The sequence below is a fragment of the Ambystoma mexicanum genome, chromosome 8 (assembly GCF_040938575.1).
Source record: "Ambystoma mexicanum isolate Mex_15411 chromosome 8, UKY_AmexF1_1, whole genome shotgun sequence".
In the NCBI taxonomy this organism is placed as follows: domain Eukaryota; kingdom Metazoa; phylum Chordata; class Amphibia; order Caudata; family Ambystomatidae; genus Ambystoma; species Ambystoma mexicanum.
In genome coordinates, this window is record NC_090929.1 from 1,225,748,882 (window position 1) to 1,225,776,365 (window position 27,484).

Genomic DNA, 27,484 nt, shown 5'->3' on the forward strand with positions numbered 1-27,484 from the left:
TTCTTTTCAGGAAACTGGTCTTCACTGCAATTGTAAAAGCTTCAAATTAGTAACTTTGTTTGTATATAGCACTGTTTTTAATTTAGATATTGATTTTTTTAATTGAAATCCTCAGTGCCTTCTTTAAAACCATTAAACTAATTTATTTACATAAGATAAATTGCATCAGTTCAGTACATATATGTTCTTAATGAACAAATTGTATTGAATGACTAACTGTAGCAAAAAAAAATATCTTTACTATGTCTTGTGAAATTTATAATATATTAGTGAATACCACTATTTCTGTAAGTAAACTGTTCTAGGTAATAGCGCCTCAATGTCATGTCTAATTTAAAGTAATTAAATAAATAATAACAAAAAATATGAAATTGTATAAGTATTTTTATAAAGGTTTAAACATAGATTGTGTTTGCATGCAATTTTGTTTGAATACATGTAGTCTATATATTTCATTTAAAACATGTTAGTTTAACATGATTTGGGTGTGTGTGTATAAAGAAAGTAAATAGTACAAAGGTTTATAAGTGATAGTTGATTTTAGGAAATTGAAAAAAGTACAGTAAATTCATTTTACAGATTTTACAAGGTAAAAGTCTGTTTGAAAATGTGTTCATCTACTATACAGAAAATATGCATACCTGAAGTTTGTGTTCATGCATATGGATATGCATGGAGCTGCAAGTAGAAATCTTGAAGACTTGTACAGTATTTCTGGTAGATGCTGCTTGGCAATGATATGACACTTGTACTCAGAGAGATTCAGAGTACATTTGCAGTGCTGATCTATGATGATGCAGTTAGATGTAGAGGTCTTGAATGTGATTGGTGCATGGTCATGTGATTTTTGAGGTACATCCAATGAGGGAATGGCAGAGAGAGTGTAGTGGAAATGGTAGAAGGGCTGTTCATGTTACGATATGTCCGCGGACATGGCGGTAGTTCGCAGACATCAGGAGTTACATCCGGGGATTTTTGGGTTCAGAAGTCATGCAAATGAGAATAAGCACTGAAAGGGATTGGTCAGGAAAGTTTGGTGGGTGTGTTGTGCCAGGAGAGATTTTCTCAGATACTCTTTTTGCTGAGAGAACAAAAGATAGCTATGGCTGTGTGTTTCAGAAAACAGATTGTTTGGATTTTAGGAGAGTCGTGGATACATTGGTTGAAGGTGCATGCAGAAAGCTGTGGAGTAGCTGTAGATCTTGGATTCCCACATGTGGAAGTACACTGGCATAGAGTACGTGGAATGAAGTGGTTGGACTTGCTACCTCTCTGTGCTACTTTGGAGACAGAGCAACATCCAGACATATTTGTAATTCATTGTGGAGGGAACAGTTTAGGACACGTGACTGGAATTCTTTTGCAATTTGCTATGAAAGAAGGATTTAGGAAGGTTATGGACATGTTTCCTAATTCTCAAGTGATATTTTCACGGATTGCGCAGAGACAAATGTGGCTTCGTTCTTCTTCATTTGGTCACAAATGGAAAAAGCAAGGCGCAATGTTAATAAGGCTGTTTGTGCCTTTCTAAGAGATTTTGGCATGTCTTCTTTTCACAATGAAAATATTATGTTTTGTAGTACATACATTTTTCGCAGAGATGGAGTCCATCTTACTTATGCTGGCAATCAGATTTTTCTGAGAAATGTACAAAATGCATTGCGACCTTTTTTGGAATTACAACAACGATTTTGAAGTAGATGTTAAGCATTTACAATTTTTGACTTACAAACACCACCCAAAGGCTCTTTTCAGAGCCACCACTTCTTTCCAGAGAAAATTACAATGTTTTGATGGAGTAGCAACCCAATTTTTGTAATGTTCACGAACTGTCAGCGGACTTCTAAAAAATACAAAGACCCCTGCTTCATTTATTTTCACTTCTATTTTTTAACTGGGAAAAGCGGCTCTGAAAAGAGCCTAATTTTTTTTGATTTTTGTAATTTTGTATTTTTTTTGGTTTTTCAGACACGACACACTAGGAGAGGAGGGTAAAGGAGGGTAAAGGGGGGGACACCAACCACAGGGATAAGAAAGGGCGAGCTGAGAGAGGAAGATGTAGAGTGGGTTTTATTTGGGTGGTGAGCAGGTCTTCTCGTGCTCTGAGACGATGGTCTCAAAAGCACTCCGAAGTCACTCCCCCCTGCAGAGTACTGTGTCACAGTACATACATACAACTGTGACCCTCGAAAGGTAAGGGTCATCAGCATTCTGTATGGCCTGTGAGGCAGCTTGAGGAAGACACTGTCCCACAGAGGTGGTCCTTGTGGTGACAGGATCAGAAACAGAGGATGAAGTAGAGGAAATCAACCTGCTACGTTCTTCGCAAGGTACAACCCTGCGAATAGCCCCAGAGTGAAATGACCTCAGGTGTCGCTTCATAGTAGTGGTCCCAAAGCTGTACTTACCGTGCTTCCCGCAACTGAGTATCATTTTGCACTCATTGCAGGTAACACGGTTCGCACGAGCCTTAGGAACATTACCATGAATGGTAAATAACTGCCACACCCAAGACTCGCGCCTAGTGCGGGTAGTAGGGTTTTCCTCTACCTCATTCTCATCATCCTCTTCTTCCTCCTCCGCATCCTCACTCCTGTTCCCCTCTTCAGGCCCTTGGGGAGGTGGTGGTGGGGGTGGTGGTGGTGGAGGGGGTGGGGGTGGTGCTGAAGCAGGTGCAGCACCAAGTGGTTGTTCAGCAGCCAAGGATGCCATCTCGATGATGGTGTAGTCTGCAGGTGGCAGCAAAAATCACTGTGTTCTGAAGAATAGCCAGAAACACAATGGGAATAAGGTCTTGGGCGTGGTCTTTTATAGGGGTGCTTGTGCGCGGTTCGCGGACATGCGCAATGTCCGCGGACAGATCGAACACAAAAAAAGGATCGGAAAGTTTCAAAAGGTATATAGAAACTCAAGATTGCTATGTGGGACTTGTGCCATGGTGAGATTTTATTGAAAAATATTATGGATTAACTGAAAATGTACTTTTAAATTGTTCGGGGACACGAACAGTGTCCGCATTTCAGGACACACGATGAGCGTGGGCGCGGTCATATGATCCGTTCGCGAACTAGTCCGCGAAGGAAGCGCCTGTCCGCAGGACACCAAGTGCACAGAGATTGGTTAGCACATGCGCATTGATGTCCTACGGACACTGTTCGGGTTCTGAAGTAATTAAAAGTGCGTCACACGTGAAACGAACATTTCAGGACACCGCGTGTGTTATTAGAACAGTTTAAACTTGGTAGCGAACAGTAAGGACAGATATAGTGTTCTTCAGGACACGTGTAATTTTGTTTATGTACGACCATTTCAGGACACCAATTGTGTTCTTAGAACAGTTTCAATTGGGTAGCGAACACTACGAACAGGTATAGTGTTCTTCAGGACACCTCCATTTTCGTTTACGTACGAACATTTCAGGACACCAATAGCATTCTTAGAACAGTTTGAACTTGCTAGCGAACAGTACCGGACAGGTATAGTGTTCTTTAGGACACTTTAATTTTTGTTTGTTTATGAACAATTCAGGACACCGCGTGTGTTCTTAGTACAGTTTCATGTTGCTAGCGAACACTACGAACAGTTGTACTGTTGTTCAGGATACATCATTTTCGTTTATTTACGAACATTTCAGGACACCAATTGTGTTATTGATAGCGCACATTACGGACAGATATAGTGTTCTTTAGAACACTTTAATTTTTGTTTCTTTACGAACATTTCAGGACACCACGTGTGTTCTTAGAACAGTTTCAACTTGCTAGCGAACAGTACGAACAGGTGTGGTGTTCTTCAGGACACCTCCATTTTCGTTTATGTACGAACATTTCAGAACACTCGCACTGTCCGCGGACACTTTTATTCTTTTTAAAAAAAAAAAACGGAAACTATTCACAATGTAATATAAAAATTAAACTTTATTTAACATATATTAATAATTTATGACAGCGAAGGTGAGGCAGAAACAGAAACAAAAACAGGAGAATTTGGGGTTTCAACATGATTGGTATTTGGTGAAGAAGGGATGGAAGTCTCATCAAATCGTTTTGGATTATGGAGAGGGTTTGGGGATAATTGACTGGGATATGGTGAGGAGGGACAAGTACATGTGGGGCAATGGTACGAGGTTTTTGGTTTGAAATGATTTTCTACAAAAGTTTTTAAATTATTAAAATTAGCCAACAATACATCCATTTTTCCTTCTATATTGTGAAGACTGTTATCCATAACAGGGTTTTCTGAAGTTTTTTCTATTTTGGTGTGCTCTGTACAAAAAAATAATATATATGTTAAATGTATATAAAAAAATAATAAATAAATGGTTTATATTATAAAGTGTTTACCATTAGTTTCACTATCTTGTGACATTTCTTCATGTGGGAAATTGTCCTCTAGCCATTCCAGAGTACTAGACATTTCTGTGAGAAAAAAAGATAATATATTTTTTAATCTAATACAGAAAGTTTATAAATATATGAGTAAAATGAAGTACACTTACTATTTCTGGTATGATAAGTCCTATGTATTCAGTGGGTCTGGTCTTGTTCTCAGTTCTGTTGTGTCTGTGAAGTAATTATGTTGGAAGCCAATTTATCTTCTTGTGGTATATTCCATTTCAGAACATATTGTATTTAAATGAATGGTTAGTGTGTTACATATATGGGTTACATTTCTTATGTATTACTATATATAATGTGTTTGTGTTCTGCTTTTTGAATTTGTTAAATGTTCCTATATTATGATATAACAATCAAACATACCCCACCACCCCCTCCCCCCACACAGTTTTTAGGTAGTGGTACTGTTCTCCGAACATGTCCGCGAACATTAAATAAGTTCGCGGACATCAAGTTCATAAGAAGAGATCTAGTCAGTTCCATATGACATGTATATAAAGTCATTATTGTTAAGTTGTGCTACTAAAAAACTATGAAATTCAGTGAAAAAACTTTGTTAAAGGGACGTTATGGTTAAGTTGTGCTACTAAAAAACTATGAAATTCAGTGAAAAAAACTTTGTTAAAGGGACGTTATGGTTCCAAGTAAAACCGAAAAACCCTTGAAATTCGCCAGTTATGGTAAGCTAAGCAACCATAACTCGCGCCACCACCGTGCACTGCTAAGACTAACACCCAGGATATCAAAGATGACATCACAAATGTCATTGATGACATCACTGATGAGACAGCGCAAACTCATTGTTTAGGTTGCAACAGCTGGGTAACCAACTTTTGCAACAACAATCCAGCTTGATTATCAAAGTCAAGATTTTTGTTAGTGGTGGATTTATCATTATGTTTGTTTGATTTACAGTTAGGGCATTGTGATTTCACTGGTGCAGATGGCAACGGCCTATCCAATTCAAACCCTAGATAATCAAGGGATTCAATTTGCGATCTAATGAGAGAAGCAGTTACCGGCAACACACAATGAATTTTAGTAGAGCCCCCAAACTCCCATTTCTGTGGTTCGACAAATTCCATGTCGCAAGAGTTAAGAATGCGTAATGCAGGGATTGTTTCAAATAGGGTCAACAAAAAGGATCTGTTAATGGGATTTTTAGTTTTGTTAGCAGCTTTTTCACAGATATATAACTGTGCGACTGAAGAGGATTAGGACTTTGCTTAACCACTTGAGAAGCAGGAGATTGCTCAATTACATCGTCTTCATTGGATTCCATAGAGCAGTCATCAGTCAATTGAAGAAGCATCAGAGAGACAGTTAGTGGGGGCGATACAAGGGTTGGCAAGTCCATGTGGTTTCCGACCTGGTGCCAAACTTTCGAAGATCAACCGTGAGCATACCAGACTTGGCAACCTTACATTTTCACCTGCGATTCGCCCGTTTGCACATTCTCTTATTTTTGCTTTTGTCAGGTTTAGGAGTAGGGGCAATAGAATAATTAATATGTTCTGAGATATTTTGAGAATCATCAGGTAAATGTTAGTTTGTCAAGGCTTCATGGTAAGGTTGGCGTTTCTTATTGGACTTTCGTATGCATTTTTGATTCACCTGAGTAGCAACCACTTGAGTAGAGAAGTTGGAGCTAATTTTAGGGCTAATCGCTTCATTACCCTTAATAACAGCAGAGTCATCTCATCAACATTTACGAGTTGGCTGCTGACTAAGGGGTTAACCATCTGGCTATTGTGGGCATGTAACAATTCCAAGATTTCACTTTGTTTAACAGATTACGTTTATATCCGCTCACAAAGCTTAATTAATATCTTCATAGCAAAGTGAAGTAAACTTAAGGAAGGTGCAAGACCATGATAGTTTGTTTTAGGTGGGCTATCAAAGGACAATTCCTCAGTTGCTTCCTTAGTGCTCTTTCTGCCATTAATTTCATCCACAAGCTCTTGCATAGGGGGGAAGAGTTGTGTTGGACTGATGTAGGAAACAACAACGGGGTGCAAGACAGCCTAGGTGAAGAGCAAGGTTGTACATTTTCCTTTGTTTGGCGAGATGTCTCATGGTCAGGAGCAGTAGGCTCACAGTTGTAATGATCAAACTCTGCAGAAGTGCGGTTTGATCCGCATAGTCTGTAACATAAGTCTAGCAGGGAGTTGTCGTCTATGGCTCCCAACGAAGGTACTGAAATAATACTAAGAAACTGCACCTTCATTATTATGAACTTGGGCAGTGGTTTTGGAGGAAGGTGCCACCACTGTGTCTTTTACAATTTCAGCGTCTAGTTTGAAAAAGTCAGTTATCTGGGAAGCCAACTTTTCTGAAAGCAGCTTAGTTTTTTTTTACTCGCTTGTTAGTAACAGCAGGTTCACTAATTTAACTATTAAGGCTTCTGTCCTCATTTCGCCCCAAGGCTTTTTCATAAGGTTTTGCCTTCCTAAGGTCGTAGCGTTTGTTTTTATTAGAAGCCTTCCCAGGCACACCAAATGGAGACCATTGGCAAAATGGAATACGCTAGTATATGCAAGGTAAACAAGGTGTGACTTACCAGCCTCAATGATCAACACACCAGCAGTGCTCTCAATGGTACAGGCTGGTGTAAAATGTACCGTGAGGCTTTCAGTCAAGGTTTAGTCGCCTCAGGGCTATTGAAAACACAAAGCAGGGGGGCTTTACAGATACAGGGCGTTTGTAATCTCCAGCAGCATTCCTTCCCCAGCCTAACAGCTGTGCCCTTGACTCCCCTGTGGGTTTGACGCCACAAGGCTACTGAAGTAGTGCGGAATCCAGGCAGGGCGTGACCCGTGCCTTCAAGCTGCAGGCACTACGTTTTGTGCAAGGCTCACCCAAAGTGAAATTTGTGTAGTTTGTCATGTAGAGCAGCAATTTTCTCTGGTCTGATCCTGAGTCAGTTTCTTCCTGGTGTAACGACCAACATTGATCTATAAATCTCACCTTTTTTGGTGGTTAAAGGAATTCCTGTCAGGCTAAGTAAATTATGATCACTTTCCGTTATGTGTTTCACTTCCATCTTTAGCACCACCTTTCTCATAGTACTAGAGATACATATATATAGTCTCAGATCTGACCACCATTACCTCCCTTTCTCGTTATCTTGCCAGGGTTGTCAGCTGGCGTGATTCCATTCAGAGTAATTATGCGTCTAGAGAGCATAGCATTTCTCCAAAGTAGGCATCTTCTCTCCGTATTGGACAGTGTAGACAAGTCGTCTTCGATTTCTCAATTTTCAGCGTCAATAGATATGCATTTTAGATCACCCAATGTTACAAACCAGGGGTCTTTCTATATTTCTCTCTGTTGGTCCACCATTTCCACAATCCGGTCTGGCAAGTTCTCATTTTCCTGGACTGCCGGATTCCAATATATCTTTATAATTCTCCAGCATGGGGTCTGGCATGGATTCACATGCTCATGAATATTCCCCGTCGTCAGGCTGGGAATCCTCGGTAAAGAAAAAACCAGTATCAGTTTCGTTTCTGATCTGTCTTTCGTAGTAATAACCAATCACTGGTCTCTGCGTCATACTGACCACAGCCAATGACTGCCCTCTACCTAAGCACCGCCTCTGGCAGCCATCTTCAGATTTTTACCGCACGTTCATGTGTTGGGATCCTCGTGCTATTGCTCTCGAGCGTTAGTGCTATTTTTTCGCGCTTTTTACAAAAAACTTCGATTCTTTCGGTCAAAAGAGCCTCAAGCTCCACCGATCCTACATCCGATCAACGGGGACCCGTGTCGGATTCATCTGTGCCCCTCAAGGGTGAAGATTTCGTCGAGCTACACTTCGGAGGACTCCAGAAGCTTCTCAGGCCCTGTCTCGGAGATGGCCCAGGAGAAGGGAAGCTCGACGCCCGGAAAGCTGTTCAGGGTCTGCCCTGGATGCCAGCTGCAGAACGTCTTCAAGGAGGACGAACACTCTTTCTGCCTTTACTGCCTTCATGAGGACAAGACGCACGTGGAGAAGGACTATGCGTTTTGCGGCAACATGTCGGAACGGACCATGAAGGACCGCCATCAACGTCTCGCCAACTGGCTGGAGGGTAAGAGCCCGTCTGGCGAGAAGAAGAAGAAATCCGAGCGGTCTTCTAAGACCTTTGAGGGCGCCCCGGCGACGGGGGCCCAACATAAGGCCAAGCACCGCGAGTCCGCTGGCACCGGGAGCGCCGAACGGTCGGGCTCTACGGGCGCCAGGCAGGGCGCACCCTCCCCGGCACCATCAACCACGAGCCAACGCTCTGGGTCGGGTAAGAGGAAGGCCGAGCACCCGGCGAAGCTCCTGGAGAGGCCCCGGTCGAGCTCTAAGGCAGAGGAGGAGCGTGGCAGTGCCCCCTCCCTCAAGGATAAGGCGGTGAGCGCACCTAAGGTGGTGAAGGCCTTGATCCATCCGACCAAGCCCTCTATCGAAACGGTCGCGGCGGCCCTGGCTCAGCCTGTGGTGGCTGCACCAGTGGTGGCGACCTCAGGGCCCAGAATCTCCCTGCCTCCTCGGAGGGAGTCTTCCTTTGTGCCCATCGATAGGACCCCCGTGAAACCCTCCGTGGGGAAGAAGGGGGGGCAGGGCGTCGTCGTAGAGTCGGCCTCAACCTCAGAAGAGGAGCTGATCGAGGTCTTAAGCCACGGCCTAGGCGTGGAAGAAGGCCAGCCCGTCGGAATGGACCCCGACGCAGGTGACGACGACGACATCGTCGAGGATACCGACGGGGCCCCTGCTCGCCCGTCGGATTCCCCTCTGCCAGCGCCGCAAGACAACTCGGCGGCCATTTTGTTGGCCATACAGTCCTTATGCTCCGAGATAAGGACGAGGCTACCGTTACCGACGGAGGAACCTCTCCCGTCGGGGGATCCAGAACCGGGACCTTCTGGTGTTCCCCCTACCAAGAAAAGAAGGATCCATCCACCACCTCCTTTTCAACCGTCGCGCCCCTTCCAGCCCTCCTCCCCGTCCACCCGAGGGGATGATACGGGGACTGACACGGCAGCGACGGGTACGGACGACGAGGCATACGACGAGGATTTTCCGTCGTCGCCTCCCACCAGGGCCTCTCCGCCCGACGAGATCGGATCTTTCCACTCCATGATCTCCAGGGCTTCCGAGCTTTTCCAACTCTGCCCTGAGGAGAAGAAAAAGGAAGGCTTCCTTTATCAGCGGCGCGAGGCCAAGAGGAAGACGGTCCTCGCAGTGCCTCTGTTGGACGACATTTGGGATGAGGGCCTTTCCCTCCCCAAGAACCCTTCCACGACGCCAGCTAGAAGAGACCGGTACGAGAAAAAGTACCGGGTCCCGGACACGGCCCCCCTATGCCTCCGGGCGCAGCCTACCCCGGACTCCGTCGTCTCCGCGGCAGCCAGGAAGAAAGCGGGGGGGGGTGCGGCCTCCACATCGACTTCCCCGCCGGACGGCGAGGGAAAGAAATTGGATACTATGGGGCGTAGAGTCATCTCGTCGGCAGCGACGACGATTAAAGCGGCCAACGCCTTGGCTATCGTGGCCCGCTACGACAGGGAGCTCTGGTACAAGATGGCTCCCCTGCTGGATTTTCTGCCGGACGACAAGAGGGCGGAGGCCCTTGAGATCCTGCAGGAAGGTGAGGTGGCCTCGGACCACGCCATCACCGTGGCGACGGACATCGCCGACACTGGATTCCGCCAGCTGGGCAACGGTGTTTGCCTTCGACGTCGTGGATGGCTCAAAGCTACGGACTTCCGGCAGGACGTCCAGACCAGAGTCCTGGACATGCCCTTCGACGGGAACAACCTGTTTGGGAAGACAGTGGACGATTCCCTTCAGGCCATCAAGGCGGATACTGAGACGGCCCGGGCCCTTGGAGTCCTGCAACGACGGACGCCCTTTCGGAGCGGCGGAGGCAAGGGCGCCTCCAAAGGTTCCGGCGGCGGTTTCGCTTCCTACCGTCAAGCGGCCCGCTCGTCGTCGCAAGAGGCCTACAGAGGACGAGGCAAGTCTAGCGGACCCCGCCGTCGTCGCCAAGGAGGTCAAGGCGGCAAGGCCGCGTCCAAGCAGGATTGAACCGGCCGTGGGGTCGGGCCCCCACCGAAGCACCCCGGTGGGAGGCCGGCTGGCGGGCTTCGTCAGCGTGTGGGAGTCCATCTCCACCGACCGTTGGGTGCTGGACGCCCTGGCCCGGGGCCACGCGCTCGAGTTTCAAAGAAGGTGCCCGCGCGTCCCCCCCGTGGCCAGGAAAGAACTTCACGTCCCTCAACTTCTCCTGGAGGTAAAGGCGATGCTCAGAAAGGGCGCCATCGAACTCGTCCCAAAGAGGCTTCGGGGCTCCGGAGTCTACTCGAGATACTTCCTCGTGAAGAAGAAGACGGGAGGATGGCGCCCCATCCTGGACCTGCGACGTCTGAACAAGTTCATCAAGGCGCAGAAGTTCCGGATGGTCACCCTCCAGCACGTCCTGGGTCAGCTGGAGGAAGGAGACTTCCTATCGTCGTTGGATTTGGAGGATGCCTACTTCCACATTCCCATCCTAAAGGGGCACCGCAAATTCCTCAGATTCGTGGTCCAAGGGCGTCATTACCAGTTCAAAGCCCTTCCCTTCGGACTACGGTCGGCACCCAGGGTATTCACCAAGTGCCTTGCACCGGTGGCGGCGCAGCTGCGCCGCGAGGGGATCCACGTCTACCCCTACCTGGACGACTGGCTCATCCGCGCCAAGACGAGGGAGCTCGCCGTGGTCCACACGGCAAGGACCGTCCAACTCCTCACGGACCTGGGATTCTCCGTGAACTACGCCAAATCCCACCTGGTGCCCGCGCAAGTCGCACTGTTTCTGGGAGCGAGGCTCGACACAGTGTCCCTTCTGGCCTCCCCGTCGGAGGAGAGGACCAGGACCATCTTGGGCAAGGTGCAACGGATGTTGGTGGCCGACGCGGCCAAAGTGAGGTCCATCAAGTCCCTCCTCGGGATGATGTCTTCCTGCATCTACCTCATTCCCATGTGCAGGCTCCGGATGCGCCCGTTGCAAGAATTCCTGGATGCGCGCTGGATCCAGACGACGGGCAGCTTCGAGGAAAGGATCAAGCCCGACGAGAGTTTCCGACTAGCGATACGGTGGTGGGGCACCCGCGCGCATCTGACGGCGGGCATGGACTTCCAGACCCCAGCCCACCAGGAGACTGTGACCACGGATGCCTCCCTGGAAGGGTGGGGAGCGCACACCGAAAATCTGCACGCAAGGGGACTCTGGCTCCCGACGGAGAAGTCCCTACATATCAACGTCCTGGAGCTCCGTGCAGTGTTTTGGGCCCTCAGGTCCTTCCTTCCGTCCCTCAAGGGCAAGGTGGTGAGGATCTTCACCGACAACACCACCACCATGTTTTACATCAGGAAACAGGGCGGAACCAGGTCCCCAGCGCTGTCCAAGGAGGCGCAGGACCTGTGGCATTGGGCCGTCGCCCAAGGGATTTTTCTGGTGCCGTTTCATCTGGCAGGGATAAAAAACACCATCGCCGACTCACTCAGCAGGGAGCTGCGCTCGTGCCACGAGTGGGAACTACGGCAGGATCTGGTGGATCGCCTCTTCCGACGGTGGGGCACACCCCAGATCGACCTGTTCGCGACGGCGACGAACACCAAGTGCCGGAGGTTCGCCAGCAGGTTTCCCCAGACGAGGAGCATGGGCGATGCTTTCTCGTTCCCCTGGGAGGGCCTGTTCCTCTACGCGTTCCCTCCCTTGCCTCTGCTAATCCGGCTCGTCAACCAGCTCAAGAGGTCACGGTGCAGGATGATCCTCGTCGCACCTGCGTGGCCGAGGCAGATATGGTTCCCGGACCTTCTGGACTTGTCAGCGTCCCCGCCGATCAAGCTGCCGGCGGACGCGGATCTACTCTCCAGGGAAGGAGGCGCCATCCTCCACCACGACCCGAAGTCGCTGAACTTGCAGGCCTGGCTCCTGCAGCACTAGAGTTTGGAGGATACGACATACCGGCCGATTGCAGAGAGGTTCTTGCAAAGGCCAGGGCGTCCTCGACTCTTAAATGCTACGGACACAAATGGAAGAGGTTCTCTGTCTGGTGCCACGCACAGAAGATTAACCCTCTACGGATTACGGCTCCCCAAGTACTGCCGTACCTGCTGACGCTGGCCAAAGCTGGTCTGGCACATGCGTCCATCAAGATTCATCTTGCTGCGATCTCCCGATACACCAGAACCACGGGCCGGACGTCCTTGTGGTCTCATCGTCTGGTGAAAGAGTTCATGAAGGGACTGTTCAGATCGTTCCCGCCGGTGAAGGCTCCGGCCCCGGCGTGGGAGCTCAACGTGGTGCTGACCAAGCTCATGGGACCTCCGTTCGAGCCTCTGCACTCGGCCCCGTTGAAGTTTCTATCGTGGAAAACAGCTTTTCTTGTGGCCATCACCTCCGCACGACGAGTGGGAGAGATCCAGGCCCTTTCCTGCAAGGCCCCGTACTTGACTTTCCACGACACAAGGGTAGTGCTCAGGACGCACCCCTCCTTCATGCCCAAGGTACCGTCGGACTTCCATCTCAACGAACCCTTGGTGTTACCTGTGTTCTTCCCGTCGCCTTCGTCGCCGGCTGAGAGGACTTTGCACTCGCTGGATGTAGCTAGAGCGCTGAAGTTCTACGTGGACCGCACGAAGGGTTTTCGGAAGACGTCACAACTCTTTGTGAACTTTGGACCTGTCAATCAGGGGAAGGCTCTCTCGAAGGCTTCCATCTCCAGATGGCTCTCCGGCTGTATCATGTGCTGTCACCGGTTGGCAAACCGACCGCTGCCTGGCCGTCCGAGAGCCCATTCCACCAGAGCGATCGCAGCTATCACGGCGTTCCTATCTGGTGTGCCCCTGCTGGACATATGCAGGGCTGCTACGTGGAGGTCGACGCACACCTTCACGAAATTCTACTGCGTCGACCGGGATTCCAGGGAGGAGTCCAGGGTCGGCCAAGCAGTGCTGCGCAACCTGTTCGCCTGAGGTGAGCCTGGTGAGGAGGTAAGATGCTTAATGTTGAGTTGATGTGATGCTTAATGTTGAGCCTTTGCCACCTCCCGTGGTTGTGCATGTGTGTACTGCTATGTATTCTTTATTCATGAGCATGTGAATCCATGCCAGACCCCATGCTGGAGAAGGAACAAGTTACTTACCTGTAACTGTTGTTCTCCAGCATGGGTCTGGCATGGATTCACATGCGAACCCTCCCGCCTACCCCTCTGCGGCTCTTCACTTGGTCATACTGCCACTTCACGTGCTTCCAAATCTGAAGATGGCTGCCAGAGGCGGTGCTTAGGTAGAGGGCAGTCATTGGCTGTGGTCAGTATGACGCAGAGACCAGTGATTGGTTATTACTACGAAAGACAGATCAGAAACGAAACTGATACTGGTTTTTTCTTTACCGAGGATTCCCAGCCTGACGACGGGGAATATTCATGAGCATGTGAATCCATGCCAGACCCATGCTGGAGAACAACAGTTACAGGTAAGTAACTTGTTCCTTACTAATACCCTTTGGATGTCCATCCCCTCCGTAGGCAATTAAAAAGATAGCATCTGTATAAATGGAGATGGATGCAACACACCTAACAATGTGAGATGTAATTCGTTTTCAAACGGCCATCAAGAGACCCGCCATTGGTCATCCTTTTGGTCCCTTGATGGCAGGATTAAAGATGACATTATATCCGTCTAGGGAAGGGGTTTCTCTTAGCCAGATTTCCTGAAAGCATAAGATGTCAAAAACGTCAATTTGTAGTTCTCAGTTTGCAAACTGGCGGATAAAGCCCCTGGTGTTCCAACTGACCAGTCTAAAATCCCTTCCTTTATTGGTACTGTGGCATTATTGGTTTTTGATTTTATCCGCCAATAAGGCCGCTAGCCATTTCCAATTTTCTTCATTTCCTTCAGTTTGTGAATTTCTGATGGTGTCCTCTTTGTCAATTCACTTATTTTGTGTGGTTGCTTCCCTCTTTCCATCTGGCGAATCGATTCAACGTGTGCACTAATAGATTGTGAGTTCCTAGGGTTACCCTGTTGCCATCTTTGTGTTATCCTGTTCCATGGATGTTAGATCTCTTTCCGATAAGTCAAATCCCATTGGCCTCAAGTGATGTGCTTCCTCCAATAAGAGCTGTCTTATTAGGACTGTTGCAGTATATACAATCGCTTTATCTAAGCGATCTTCCTCTGGAAACTCCATGATGGTCAGATCGTCTGAAGTGACCAATCTCAAGTTAGGAACGTGATGTAGCAGCTGCACCACACTTTTGTTCAGGATTAGTCTATCGTTGAGGTATAACATTCTTTCCAAAGTCACGCTATCACACCAGATATCCAATTCCTGACTTCTTATCTTTTGATGTTCACATCTATGCCGTTGTCTAGTTTTCCCAGCTCCCTCATCCATAGTTTACTCTGGTACATGCCTTTCCCCTTTCTTTATCGCTTTTAAGGGGTTCCCGGAAGTTGTTTAATCAGGCCCTTTGCCTTGGTCCGCTTCCTGACAGTGTCTCTGCTCACTATAACTCTTTTCCAATTCTGTTCTCGTTATCGTGGGGACTTTTGCTTCCAGGCAACCATCCACATCCTCCCGTGTCTCCTCATATAGATCTTCTTGCCGTTTTACTTGCTCAGGCCTGTTGGCAACTTCTTTCTCCCATTCTAGGTGTCGCCACTTGCCGTCTGTAGTTGCTCCCTTCTGACATTGCACCATGCCCCTTTGTCTGTTCTGATGTCCTTGGGGCTCATCCTCAGTCCATGTTTTATCACTTACTGTTGTCTGTTTCACTAATTGCATCATCGTCTGGTCTGGCAAACCCATTCTCTGTTGACTCCTCTTTTATTATAGTATATGTAGATAGGTCCAACAGATCTCTTCTGCTTGTTGCAAATCCACTGATTCCTGATGTTTAAATACCAACCCTTTCTGATTTTTCCAGTGGGTCTCCTTTATTTTAGGTTTGTTCACATCTCAAACTTTTTCAAAACAGTTCTTTTATGGAAGCGATACATTTCCAATGTCCTACTTTTGATTTTTGCAGAGGACAGTTAGTTTGATTTTTAGTTTTCTAAGAGGCAGTCGTTTTCTCAGCAGGCAATTTGGACTGCTGTCTATTAACTGTTCTACTTTGTGGCTCCTTTCCACTTTTGCTTTTCTCACTTTTTGTGCAGAAAATATTTCACACATTTTCTGTTGAGGTTTCTCCAGTTCTCCCTTTTGCCTGTCATTTGGACTCCGTTCCTCTTGAATAGTTATTGATGTCGCATTAGCTTTACGTTTTGCAGCTTCCTTTTTTTTTTTTTTTTTTTTTGGGACCTGATGTTCAAGGGTTGGGGACTGTCCGGCAAAGCCACCAACTCAATTTCTTCCTTCGCCTGGTTTCCCTGGGATTTGCTAATAGCATCCCTTGGTGTGTCTGTTTCTGTAGGTTTCCCTTTTAGGCATTGGTCGCTAATTTCTTGGTCGTTGCTTGTTAATCGACAATTCCTTTGTACTTGTCGTTGGTGCCTTTTAGCTCTTCCACCATTATTACTTCTGGGAGAACAGCTCCCTTTTCCCCACTGATATATGTGGTTCCTGTGACCAAGGAACCCAATGCCTCCGATATTCGTGACAATCTCCTAGTCATTCTATCTATGATTATCGGTTCCAAGATGGTGTGGAGTAGATTAGAAATTCTCACAGAGCTGTTGTCCATATCATTTTGTATGCCTGTGATGAAACCTTCAACAAAAACAATTTTAGAATGAAGCATGGCTAACATGGTGGTATGATCTTTCAATGTCTCCCCTAAGTTCTCATATAACTTCTTAAATGGTGCCATTGTGGCCGTCAGAGTTGAAATGATTACAAAATCCTGAGTTCTCGTGGTTTCACTTCCAGTCTCAGTTTGCTGATTATTGCAGCCTTTTCCATCAGTTCTTCGTGTTTGTCTCATTTCTGCTTTTGTCAGTTGCCAATTGATTTAAGTCGATCTGTTTTGTTTTATTTTCCTCAATGAAAACAGGTATGGTCAAGTTAGACGCCTTTTCGGTGAAGCTGGAGTTCTCTAGCAATACCTGGTCTGATATTTCTCCAGTTGTGGTATTCTCGGGGTCGTGCGATCACTACCACCAGACGCCCCAATCTCATTAAAGAAGAATCAGCGGCTTCCCATGTCTCGTATGGGAATCCATGTCAATGGTTTCCAGATGTTCTTTTCCTGATGAGTCTTATACATGTTGTTAAATCCAGTGTTTTCTCCTTTTCCCCGATGATTAGCTCTGGCTGCTACTTTCTTTACGAGGCCTCCATCCCCGGGTGTACTAATGGCTCCAAAACATTTTCTTCCCCTGTGGAGTTCAGTTATGTTCGATTGCCTATTCGATTGACTTTGTGGTGGTGTGAGGACAGACCTACAAGGTCTTTCCCGCCTCTATTCGCTGAATCATTCAGGGTACTTGATTTGCACCTCTCACTGTAAGTAGTTGTCTCTTGGGGGTTGTTGCGCTTCCAAGATTGACGACCGATGTTCTGAGCATTTTGCCAACATTCCCAAAGGTTGTCTATTTCTTAAAGTCACATCTCATTTCATTTGGCTCCCTTGTTCTGGCGTACTACACGCCTTTTTCTTAACTGATGTTATTCCCCCCTGCCGCAGGTTTACATTTTCCTACTCCACGTGATGTCGGTGTGTTATTTTCCACCGACTCAGTCATAGGCGTACACACACCTTTCACGGCAGAGGAGGCCACTTCCCCCCCTCTCCTCCTCCACCTTCGCCCTGAGCCTGCAGGTTCGCTAGTGAGCCCACCTTTTTATGATTGTCCAGGCCCTCTCCTGTACCCCCACCCATACTCTGGTCACACTCCACAACCCTGCCCCACTCGGTGAGTCCTTCAGGGTCAGAGCAGGGCTCAGTGTCAGGGTTAGGGTTGGTGGCAGTTTCAGACCTTTGCGGGGAATTATTGGCAGATTGTCCATATAGGACGCCGTACTCTCGGCTATCTTAACCTCAATAGTGAAGGGACAAACGGGGCGAGCCATTAGAATGTTGTATGGTAGCGCTTCACTCCCGAGGTCAGCTGGGTCCCGCCCTGTTTGAAGTTTGAACAACCCTCCACTGCCATCCGTCAAACTGCTCTCCAAATTGCTTTTAGTTAATCCTCCAGTTTTGGCGGGGTCCATTGGTAGTGCTTTGTTACGATCTTCCAGCTCTGACCACGTATCAACCTCCCGTTCCTCCATTGCTGTTTCAGACTGTTGGCAGATGCTGCACAGGCTCCACAGGCTCAGACCAGGCATAGCCAGGACTGCCAAGACTGCGCTTCACTCTGGTCACACTCCGCCTATTCTTAGGTCTATTTTTCTTTCCTGCAGGCCTTGAAAACATTTATTTTCAGTTTCCTGTGGATACTCAGCCAGTGCGTACATTGCTTCGTGTATAGCTCCATGATGCCATTGGGCGACTGATGCGCTTTACAAGGGTAGATAACATAACATGGCACCTTGGACCACACTGAATTAATCAGTTAGTTCACCTGAGTGTAGGTCATGATTTATACTGTTCAGATGTTGCTTTTTGAATGTTTTAGTGAAAACCGTGTCCCAATCTATTTAGCCTATTGGCACATTTTTTACCAACACACAACAGATGGTGAGGATGTGCATACTTTATTCAAACCACTTTAAAGTGACTCGCAAATGTAAACCTATTGTGTTACAGCACAATAGATGTGCTGTAATGACGTTTTTATTTTATATAGTCGAAAAATTAATTTTTACCAAAAAATTCCCCAACTGTTCACCATGAATCCAATCGCCGAGATAGGCTACTGAGCAAAGAATTTGGCACGGCTGATCTAAACTGTATCAAAACCAAGTTAATACTGTTCGTGTGACCTCCACGCTTACTGTTAACTAGGCATTTACATGCATATATACCACGTAATTATCGACCGGCATAGAGTCACACATCTCATGATTGTGTAATTTACCTCTGAACAGGCAGACTGTAGGACAAGAAACTCTAGGTCTTTGTATAATAAACAGGACTTTAAAATATTTTTTTTGTAAACGCTGGTGTTGAATCATTCTGTATTTAGAACTCAAATGGCAAATGCCTTGGGCCGAACATTCTTTGTCCTTTATTTATTTCTTCCCAGGTACTTTGCCCACTTTTCTCGCGTTTTTCATTTTAAACTTCTCACCAGTAAAAGGGCATCTTTTTTTCAGCGACAACCATAACTGTGAAATAAGTGCTCAAGTAAGCCGGTGCGGTTTAATATATTTGAGTGAATTGCACATGCACTTCCTGCTCTCGATAATGACATTAATATGTGTTTGTTGGTTTTGAAAAGTAAGCTATATTTCTTAAATTTATATGTGGACTACTAGCCTGCCATGTTATATACAAGAGCATTTGAACTTATGTAGCAAATAAAAGAGGTAAAGGTTTATAAAATCATGTTTACATTTTTCAGGTGAATACAAGAAAGAGGAACTCTTGGAATGTGCAAGGTAATGAAAATGCCACATGAGTATTTATTTTATAAACGCAAAGTGAGCGAGGGAAAATTGATAAAGGTAGATACCGAGGTTATTGTGGTAATACGAAAGCATATTCCATGCATTTCAAAGTATTCTCCATTTGTCAATCGAGATGTGGATGTGTATAAATGTTCTCTGAAGCCTCCTGAATTGCACTATTTCGCACAGGGGATATGTCTGTGGGACTTTTAAAGCTAATATTTTGTTAAATCTCTGCATAGTATCTTCAGTTAGTTTCCCAAAGTGGAAAAAGTGTCGGTTTTGTTCTTTTTAGTTTTGGCTTTTAGGTTGTGCTAAAGCTCCAGCTAAAAGCAGAATCTTTTGCATTGGTGATGAGCTGGGAGGGAGATGGGATTTGAAGAGGGACACGCAGATTGTAGGTGTTGTCTGGTTATTTACTCATCCACTGACTGGCCATGGCTATGTTAATCCCTATGGCCATGTCCTCCCACTACTGACCGCTCCGTGCTCAAAGCACATACTCCAACAATCTCTTTGAGCTAGTTTAATCAAACAATAAAATGCAACTTTGTAATTTAAGGTGGTGCCTACCAATGTGGTTTTAAAGCAGTCTTCTGAGAGCTCATGGCTTAAATGCAGTTTTAAATGCATTATTAGTGCGGGCCGGGAGTATGGTTCAAGGGCAACGTGTTCGCCTTGGAAGCAAGACAACGCAAAGCAACACAGGGTTGAATCCTGGTCCCGCACTTAGAGATTGGTATCTCGTATTACGTGTGTTACAAATTATTAATGAATTAACGAACATGATTTAACCAAGTGTGCATTAAGCCACTTGATTTCTAAGCAGTGTGCATGTCTTTGCACTGAAGTTATGTTAAAAACCAGAATTGGAGGATCGGCCACCAGGGGGTGCACGGAGGGTTTGCTTTCCGTGTAGGCTCCGCACAAGGGTCCTGAGAAGTGGACTGAGCCCCCTCCACAAGACCCCCCCCAGCCGAAATATCCACAGAATCGAGCGTCGGAGGTGTCCGCGACGCACTGGGGAAAAATCTGGCTTCAAACTGAGCTTTCTTCACGGAGATGCATCCCTCGGCATATTCCGGCGCACGAAGTCAGAGGGTCTGCGAGCTCCCGCCGCACTCCTGAGTGACGTGCGCCCAGCAAAGTGTGCCGCTTCCAGGGCCCTTCAAAGGTACTGTGTAAAGACGCGCTTAGCCCTACAAAGCCCACCTGAAGCGTTCACGGCCCCCGGGAGGTTGTGCACACCCCCACTCCTGGAACTGAAGGCCTCGGAAGAAGACTGCCCGTCTATCGGGTGCTGCCGGCACTGTCCCTACACGACCGTGAGGTGATTACTGAGGAAGCTGCAATATAAGCGGCCTCCGCTGTTGCTTATACTATGGGTGCGCACTCTGGTCACGGTGGACGGAGACGCCCGCATTGAGACTACACGCTCCCGCGTAGTACGGAATCACCCTTCCTCGCAATACCACAGTGCTGGCTCCCCTCAGTGCACTTGATTGAGTTGTCCGAGCAGCCCATCTCATGTAGACTTTTTTTTGGATACCACGTACAAGACAGGTAGCGGGCTCCCTCCTGGACCCCAACACGCCCAGACGGCTGCACTGGAAGTGTCTACATGGATCAGCGCAGAGCTGCTCATGCCCATTTTCCCTCTTAGCGTCTTGACCCTGATCCTCGACTTGTGAGGGACATAAGCACTTGCTGGGCCCGGCATCACGATATTGGAACCCCGAAGACATGGGAAAAGCTATGATGCCACGGACACTATGCAACAAGGCGCACTAGTAGATCTTCCTTAGGCGACAAAGGACGACTGAGGGTTGGGCCCCTGTTGGACAGGGCGTGTGCCCTCCTCTGATCCCATACATACCTCCAAGCTCACCAGACCTAAGAACAGGACCCCAGCTTTCCGCTTGGAGTGGTCTTTGCGCATGAGGAATACCTAAGGTGGTCGTAACCTGACCGCAAACTGCTGTCCCTCTCCCTGGAGATCTACCCCCGGAGCCTTCTGTTGTGCTACGTCACAGGCAAGTCCCCACTAAAATAAAACAAAACAAGAAACAAAAAGAACCCAGTGGTGCTTGATCACACGAGGGACGCTGCTTGTCTAGGGAGCTTTCCGAAGCACCTTACCCTAAGCCACACTTGGCCACCGTAGGACAAAAGCTTGCATGCACAAGCGCACTATCTTTAAATGACCACCCCGGCGTTATAGCCTTTCTACGTGCATTTGAGACCCATCGTCCATGGACCTAAGGGCAAACTGGCGAGATACAAGTTCACACCAACCACCGAATCTCCGAAGTCTTTCACTGAGTCCAGGATGTCGACGGCAGGGTCTGATGCAGCTGCGACCAAGGCAGACGTCGCTGACCTACTTACCGAGATGAGGCATGAGAGCGGACATTGGCAGCAAAATAGATAAAATTACACAAAGGATGGACAAAATGGATGACAGACTGGAACAGGTCGAGCATAATCAAACCTCCCTGAACACATTGGAGGCACAAATGGAACACCGCATTGCAGAGATAGAACATAGAGAAGAAGAAATACGCCTCAAGGTTGATGATCTTGAAAACAGGGAGCGCCGCCACAACATACGGTGTTTGGCATTCCCGAGAAAGAAGGCAAAACCAAATTTGATCTAAAGCAAACCCTGCACGCTATTCTGAAGCTCCTCTTCAAAGACAAATCGGTGGATGAACCCAAAATTGACTGTATTCATAGAGCTGGAGGCAGACCAGGAGGCCCGAGATCGGTGCTGGCTCGGTTTCACAATTATGCTGACCGAGCACGAATCCTAGAAAAGGCCAGAAACATCCCACAACTTTCATTGGAAGACTCCAATATTTCACTCTACCAAGACTTATCACTCACGTTGGCAATGAGGAAGAAGTGCTCCCCAATCACGAAGATGCTAAAGGACAAAGGCATTAGATATCGATGGGGCTACCCGTTCTCCATCACCTTTGAGTGGGAGGGCTCGACAATGAGACTTGTCTCGGAAAAGGACATTGTTGACTGTATAGCGGACCTGATAGGTCCTCAGGAGCGGACCTGATAGGTCCTCAGGGGGAGGGCCCCTCCCTTGGTGAATCGAAAAGAGAGGAGGGTGAGTGACGCACCAAGGGCCCTCAGCGGCGGAGGAGGATTCAGGGATCCAGGAAATTCGAGGATGAACAATTCCCAGGACATGGAGCACTAATCTAGATCCCAGAGTGTCAAATCAGGCCGCACGACGCAAAGAAATGATGGGGTGGATGGTATGGCTGAAGCTGGTAGCTTGAACGCCACCCGACAATGGTTGGAGTAGCTTAGATTCATTTGCTGGGGAACTGATCCTCGGCATACGCCAACTATGCACCCGACTCAAAGGTCAGAATACTTGTCTAATTGTTTAACTCCAGTCACACAAGCGGCAAATTTGGACCTGTAGGCCTGGGTTGCCTGATAGACTTATGAGGTAAAACAGACACTGGATAGATGCCTAAGATGGGGGTCAGAATTCATATTTACAAGCTAGTTTTGTTGAGCTATGAGTACATGGTTGGGGGCTCACTGTTAAACTTGTTTATATTAGGATAGGACCGCTTTTTTCACGGTTTCCATTGGTGGTCCGAGGCCGACTGGGTGATGTTAACCTGGACGTACCGGACGCCGAATGTATGGGGGGAGGGGAGGAATGGGTGGGTGGGATGGGAGAACGACACATAGTACATCAGAAGGCAGACTTGGGGGGCGGAAGAACACGAAACGATTCCATGAAGGAACGAGAAGCGAACTGGACGGGTCAATCCCTGACCTCTTCAGGACTTGAGTCCCAACCCAAAAAAGATGAATCGCACTCCGTGCTATCAAACATGACAAGGGCCATGAAGCAGACGATTTGGTCATTTAGATATTCATACAAAGCTCAAGATGTCTCCTACACTCTCTAACAACACAATACGCATATGCACACTTAATGTAAAGGGTTTGAATTCCCCCACAAAACGCTCCATGGTGGCCAGGGAATTCAGGCGGTCAAACATAGACATTCTATTTCTCCAAGAAACATGATACCGAAGAGGGGAGGAGAAACTTATTCCATCTTGTGAGGTGGGCATTTCTTTCTGGAGCTCTAATATCACAAAAAAGGGGGGGAGTGGGGATTCTAATTCGCAAAGGCCTCAGGATGGCAACTCTCGAGTCATGGACGGACAACGAGGGAAGGGCTCTCGTGGTGGTGGGAAACATTTGCGGCACAATTGTCACCCTGGCTACACTTTATGCACCTAATCAAGGGCAGAATAGGTTCCTCCATAAGATTACTGAGAAGGTTTTTCACATGGCACAGGGACACATAGCTCTTGGTGGAGATTTTAACACATGGATGGATAGTTCAGTGGACAGACAAACCAGGACAGATGCACATAACCCGCCCACCTCTTGAGATGAAGCTGAAATCAAATTAACCCTTGACCTATATGGTCTCACTGACAGTTGGCACCACCTGCACCCAGCGGATAGAGGCTTCACTTTCCACTCCCTCCCCCACGGCACGCTTACACGTATCGATTTATATCTTCCTTTCCGATGGCCTTCTGCGGATACTTCGTGCGGCGAATATATATATGCCCCACCGCATGGTCAGATCATGACATGGTTGCGGTAGATGTGTGCTGGAACGACCTGGCCCCTCGGAACTCTAAATGGAGATGCAATGACTCCCTATGGGCTGACTCGGTTTTCAAGGAAACCCTTGAAACTGAGATCGAGCAATTTTTTCTTACCAATGATACAGGAGAGGTCTGTAAGGCATCCGTATGGGAAGCAGCTAAGGCTACTTGGAGGGGGGTGCTCATTAGGGAAGGGGCCCAAAAAAAAGAGAACGTGCTCTGATAGAAAAGAACATTAGGGAAAAGCTCCACACAGCCCAGAAACTAGCACAGTCTTCTTAATATATTCCAATCAGGTTGGCTATGTCATTGGGAGACAGGGTGCAGACACCATGAGAAAAACACTACATCTAATTTACAAGGCACAGGGAAAGGGAGGGGACCCGTCCCTTCTGTCACTAGATGCTGAGCAGGCCTTCGACAGGGTGGCATGGGACTTCCTAGAAAGGGTACTAGTTTGGAACGGATTGGGGCCGAAGCTACGCCGTGCCATTACAGCCCTGTACACATCTCCTATAACGTCAGTGACAGTAAACAGGGGCTACTCAAGATGGTTCCCTTTGGAAAGGGGAACAAGGGAGGGTTGCCCATTGTCGGCAATACTATTCGTGCTATCTCTTGAACCGTTGGCGCAGAAACTAAGGCAGGAGGGTAGAGTTAAGGGTATTACAGTGGGAGAATGCGGGTACAAACTAGGCCTCTATGCTGACAATATACTATTGCACTTAACTGACCCCCTAAACTCTGTCCCGGCTGCGATCAGCATAATCGAAGAATATGGCTGGCCTCAAAATCAACCCCGGAAAGTCGATCCTCCTTCCAATTGACAAAAGTAGAGATTCTGAGGTGGACCGCTTTGCTCCCCTAAGAGTAAAGGTCAGTCTCACCAAGCTTCGATACCTGGGCATTAATGTAACTCGAGACCTTGACTCCCTTTACGAGGCTAATTTTCTCTCATTATCACTCGCCCTTCAAAAGGACATCCAAAGGTGGTCCAGACTTGCCATCTCCTGACTGGGCCGTTTAAATGCAATAAAAATGGTGATTCTCCCTAAAATACTCTATCAGTTTCAAATGCTCCCCATTAAAATGCCCCAAGAATACTTCACGAATACAAGAAAAGCCCTTTTAACCTTCCTGTGGCAAAACCAAAAGCCGAGAGTCCCCAGATCCTTGCTCCAGCTTCGAAAGGACAATGCAGGGGTAGGCCTCCCGGATATAGAAACATATTACAGGGCAGCCCACCTACGTGTCCTTGTCCCGCACGTCAGGCAGAAGTCAGAACCACAATGGATAGCCCTAGACAATTATCATCTCCGACCATTCATCCTAGGCGAATGGCTATGGGTTCCGGGGCCCCAATTGCGAAACAGTGTTAAAAATCACCCCATTATTGGAACAATATGGGCATTATGGACAGCAGGCAAGAAAATGACGAGAGTTACGACCTGGACCTCGCCCCTTGGACATCTATGGTCACCAGGGATCCGAGACGCAATCCCGTACTCGGGGAGCTTCGAGACATGGTACGATGTGGGATTAGAAAGGGCTGGTCAACTCTGGAGAGACGGCGCCTTTATCGCCATTCAGGACCTACAGGAGGCACTCGGCATAGGCCCACTCTCGGTCTTCCTATATCTGAGACTCAAGGGGGTGATGACAAGGGCGATATGGAAGGACAAGTTACAAAGGGATCTCACCCCGTTTGAAAGCATTCTTAAGACATGCATGAGTTCTAGGGGTTTAATAAGTGCAATGTACTCGGCGCTGATTGAGGTTGATATTACACCATCCCACACACTGAGGAGCAGGTGGGAATCAGACATGGGCAGGCAGTTCTCACAAAAATTTTGGCTCCAAATACATAGACGAACGGCAAAATCTTCCATATCTTGCCAATACAAATTACATGCCGTCAAGCTGTTGTACAGGTGGCAATATGACCCGATCCGGCTTGCTAAAATGTACCAAGGGGTAAGCCCATACTGCTGGGAGGGGCTGTGGGAAGTGGGCCGATTATTGGCATATGTGAGGTGGTCCAAGCTTACTGGACGGAAGGTCTCAGCTGGATCAAGGAGTTGGATGATGACGAAAGAGAGAAACAACCACCTTTTTGATCTTGTTTGGCTTGGTTGAAACAGATGACACGTTCATGAAAGTGCCCAGAATGATACAAGGTCTACTGTTGGCCGCTAGAGCGTGTCTCACCATGGTATGGAAGAGAGCAAGGCTCCCTAACAAAACTGAATGGCTGGGTGTTGCCCTGAATATATATAGAATTGACAACCTCACTGCAGTCCTGCATGGGGATCGCACCTCAGTTGAGAAAGCATGGTCGGAATTTCGAGCTAAATATGTGACAAAAAGAATGTGTGCAAGGCGTTCTTATATTTCAGAGACAATCTAGTTAGTGGTTGACATTGTCTGCTATATCAAACCTGCATGATCTAATGTGTTCATGTGCCCGACGTCATAGAGTTAAAATTGGTTCGGATGTATATATTGGTCTCTTCTAGCCCTTCAGATGGTATTATGTGAAAAGGGTGAGCGGGGGAGGAAAGGGTACTTAGGTTTGATGATACTATTGAAAATTTAAGTGACGTGCAATAGATGCTAAACGTTTTCTATATTTTTCTTTGTGATATTTGATTTTATTTATTTATAGCGCGCTTTACACAAAGGTGCTGATTCTCATACTTGACCGGTTGATCGGAAATGCCTGTATATGATTGTCAAACTTCTATCTTGAAAACTAATAAAATTAAATTTTTTTTTTTTAAAAACAGCATTGGCAAAGACAACATTTTCTGCATGTGTATAGGTATTAGATAGGTATTTGCGCCAAGCGCTGCTATCATATGGCCAGGCATCGGCACCATTTTCCAGCTATTGACATATTATGGCCCAGTGGTACAATCTTTTTTTAAAACATTTTTATTTGTGTTTTAGCCAAAATTTGATTTTTCACAATGTACAACATTTAAGTAACATTTTACATGCATAGTTGCATATAAAACAGAAAACAAATGAAACATTTGTTAGATACATTTTCAACACTCTTTTCCAACCATTTCTAAAATAATCACAACTGAATTGGTCCTAATTCCTTCAGAATCCTCAAGGTACCCAGATTTAGAGACGTTTCCTTCCCTACAAATAATCTCCACCATTAATCTTCAGTATCTATCTAGTCCTCATTTCCCACCAGTGTTGCGTAATGTTTTATTTTTAAAGATTTTGTGGCAACACATTCAACCAACAAGTGTCTCAGATCTTGATCCCACAGTCCCCCACGTAGGTCACAATTCCCCTCCAACATTGTAACCTTTCTACAAAATTTTTAAATCTCCTTTTTTCCACCAGATTCAGACGAAATCTCAACGATTGACCTCTCCATTTTGCATGGGGAAAGACTGCAGATATGGCAAAACATAACCCCTAGTTATGTACAGAACTGGAAAGGATTCAAAACATTTGGGCTCACTAAATCTGGCCTTTGTTGATATCCAATCAGTCTCCATCATAGCCTTCTTCACGTTCATCGCATTATTAATGCAGTTAAAGACTGATTACATTCTTCAAGAATGTTAGTGACATCATTTAAGTCAGACAGAATCTCATAATTACCACGCCTAAAATGAACTCCAATGTCCATAGATATATGGAGTTCCTTACAGGCTTCAATATCAATCTATATAAAGAGACCCTACCCCAGTTATAATAACCTTGCAATGATTGTAGTCCCAACTCATAACGTAAATGAGCTATAGTTAATGACTTGAGGATTTTTCTTCAGTAGCCAGTATTCTCGTCATCCAACTTCCATCTAAACCTGGCGGGTTTTCTCATCAAATTGCCAAAAATCAAAACATTGGATTTTGTCAAATTAAATTTGGGGTCATTC

At 46.8% G+C, this 27,484-nt stretch overlaps 1 protein-coding gene across 3 annotated transcripts in view; it reads left to right on the forward strand.

The window, feature by feature from the left end:
* Positions 1-27,484, forward strand: part of TNKS2 (tankyrase 2) — a 2,182,082-nt gene that overhangs the window by 202,191 nt on the left and 1,952,407 nt on the right. For all 3 annotated transcript variants that reach the window (XM_069611330.1, XM_069611331.1, XM_069611332.1), the window contains exon 4: positions 18,868-18,904. In XM_069611330.1, the coding sequence (XP_069467431.1) occupies positions 18,868-18,904 (37 nt within the window). The remainder of the gene's footprint in view (positions 1-18,867; positions 18,905-27,484) is intronic.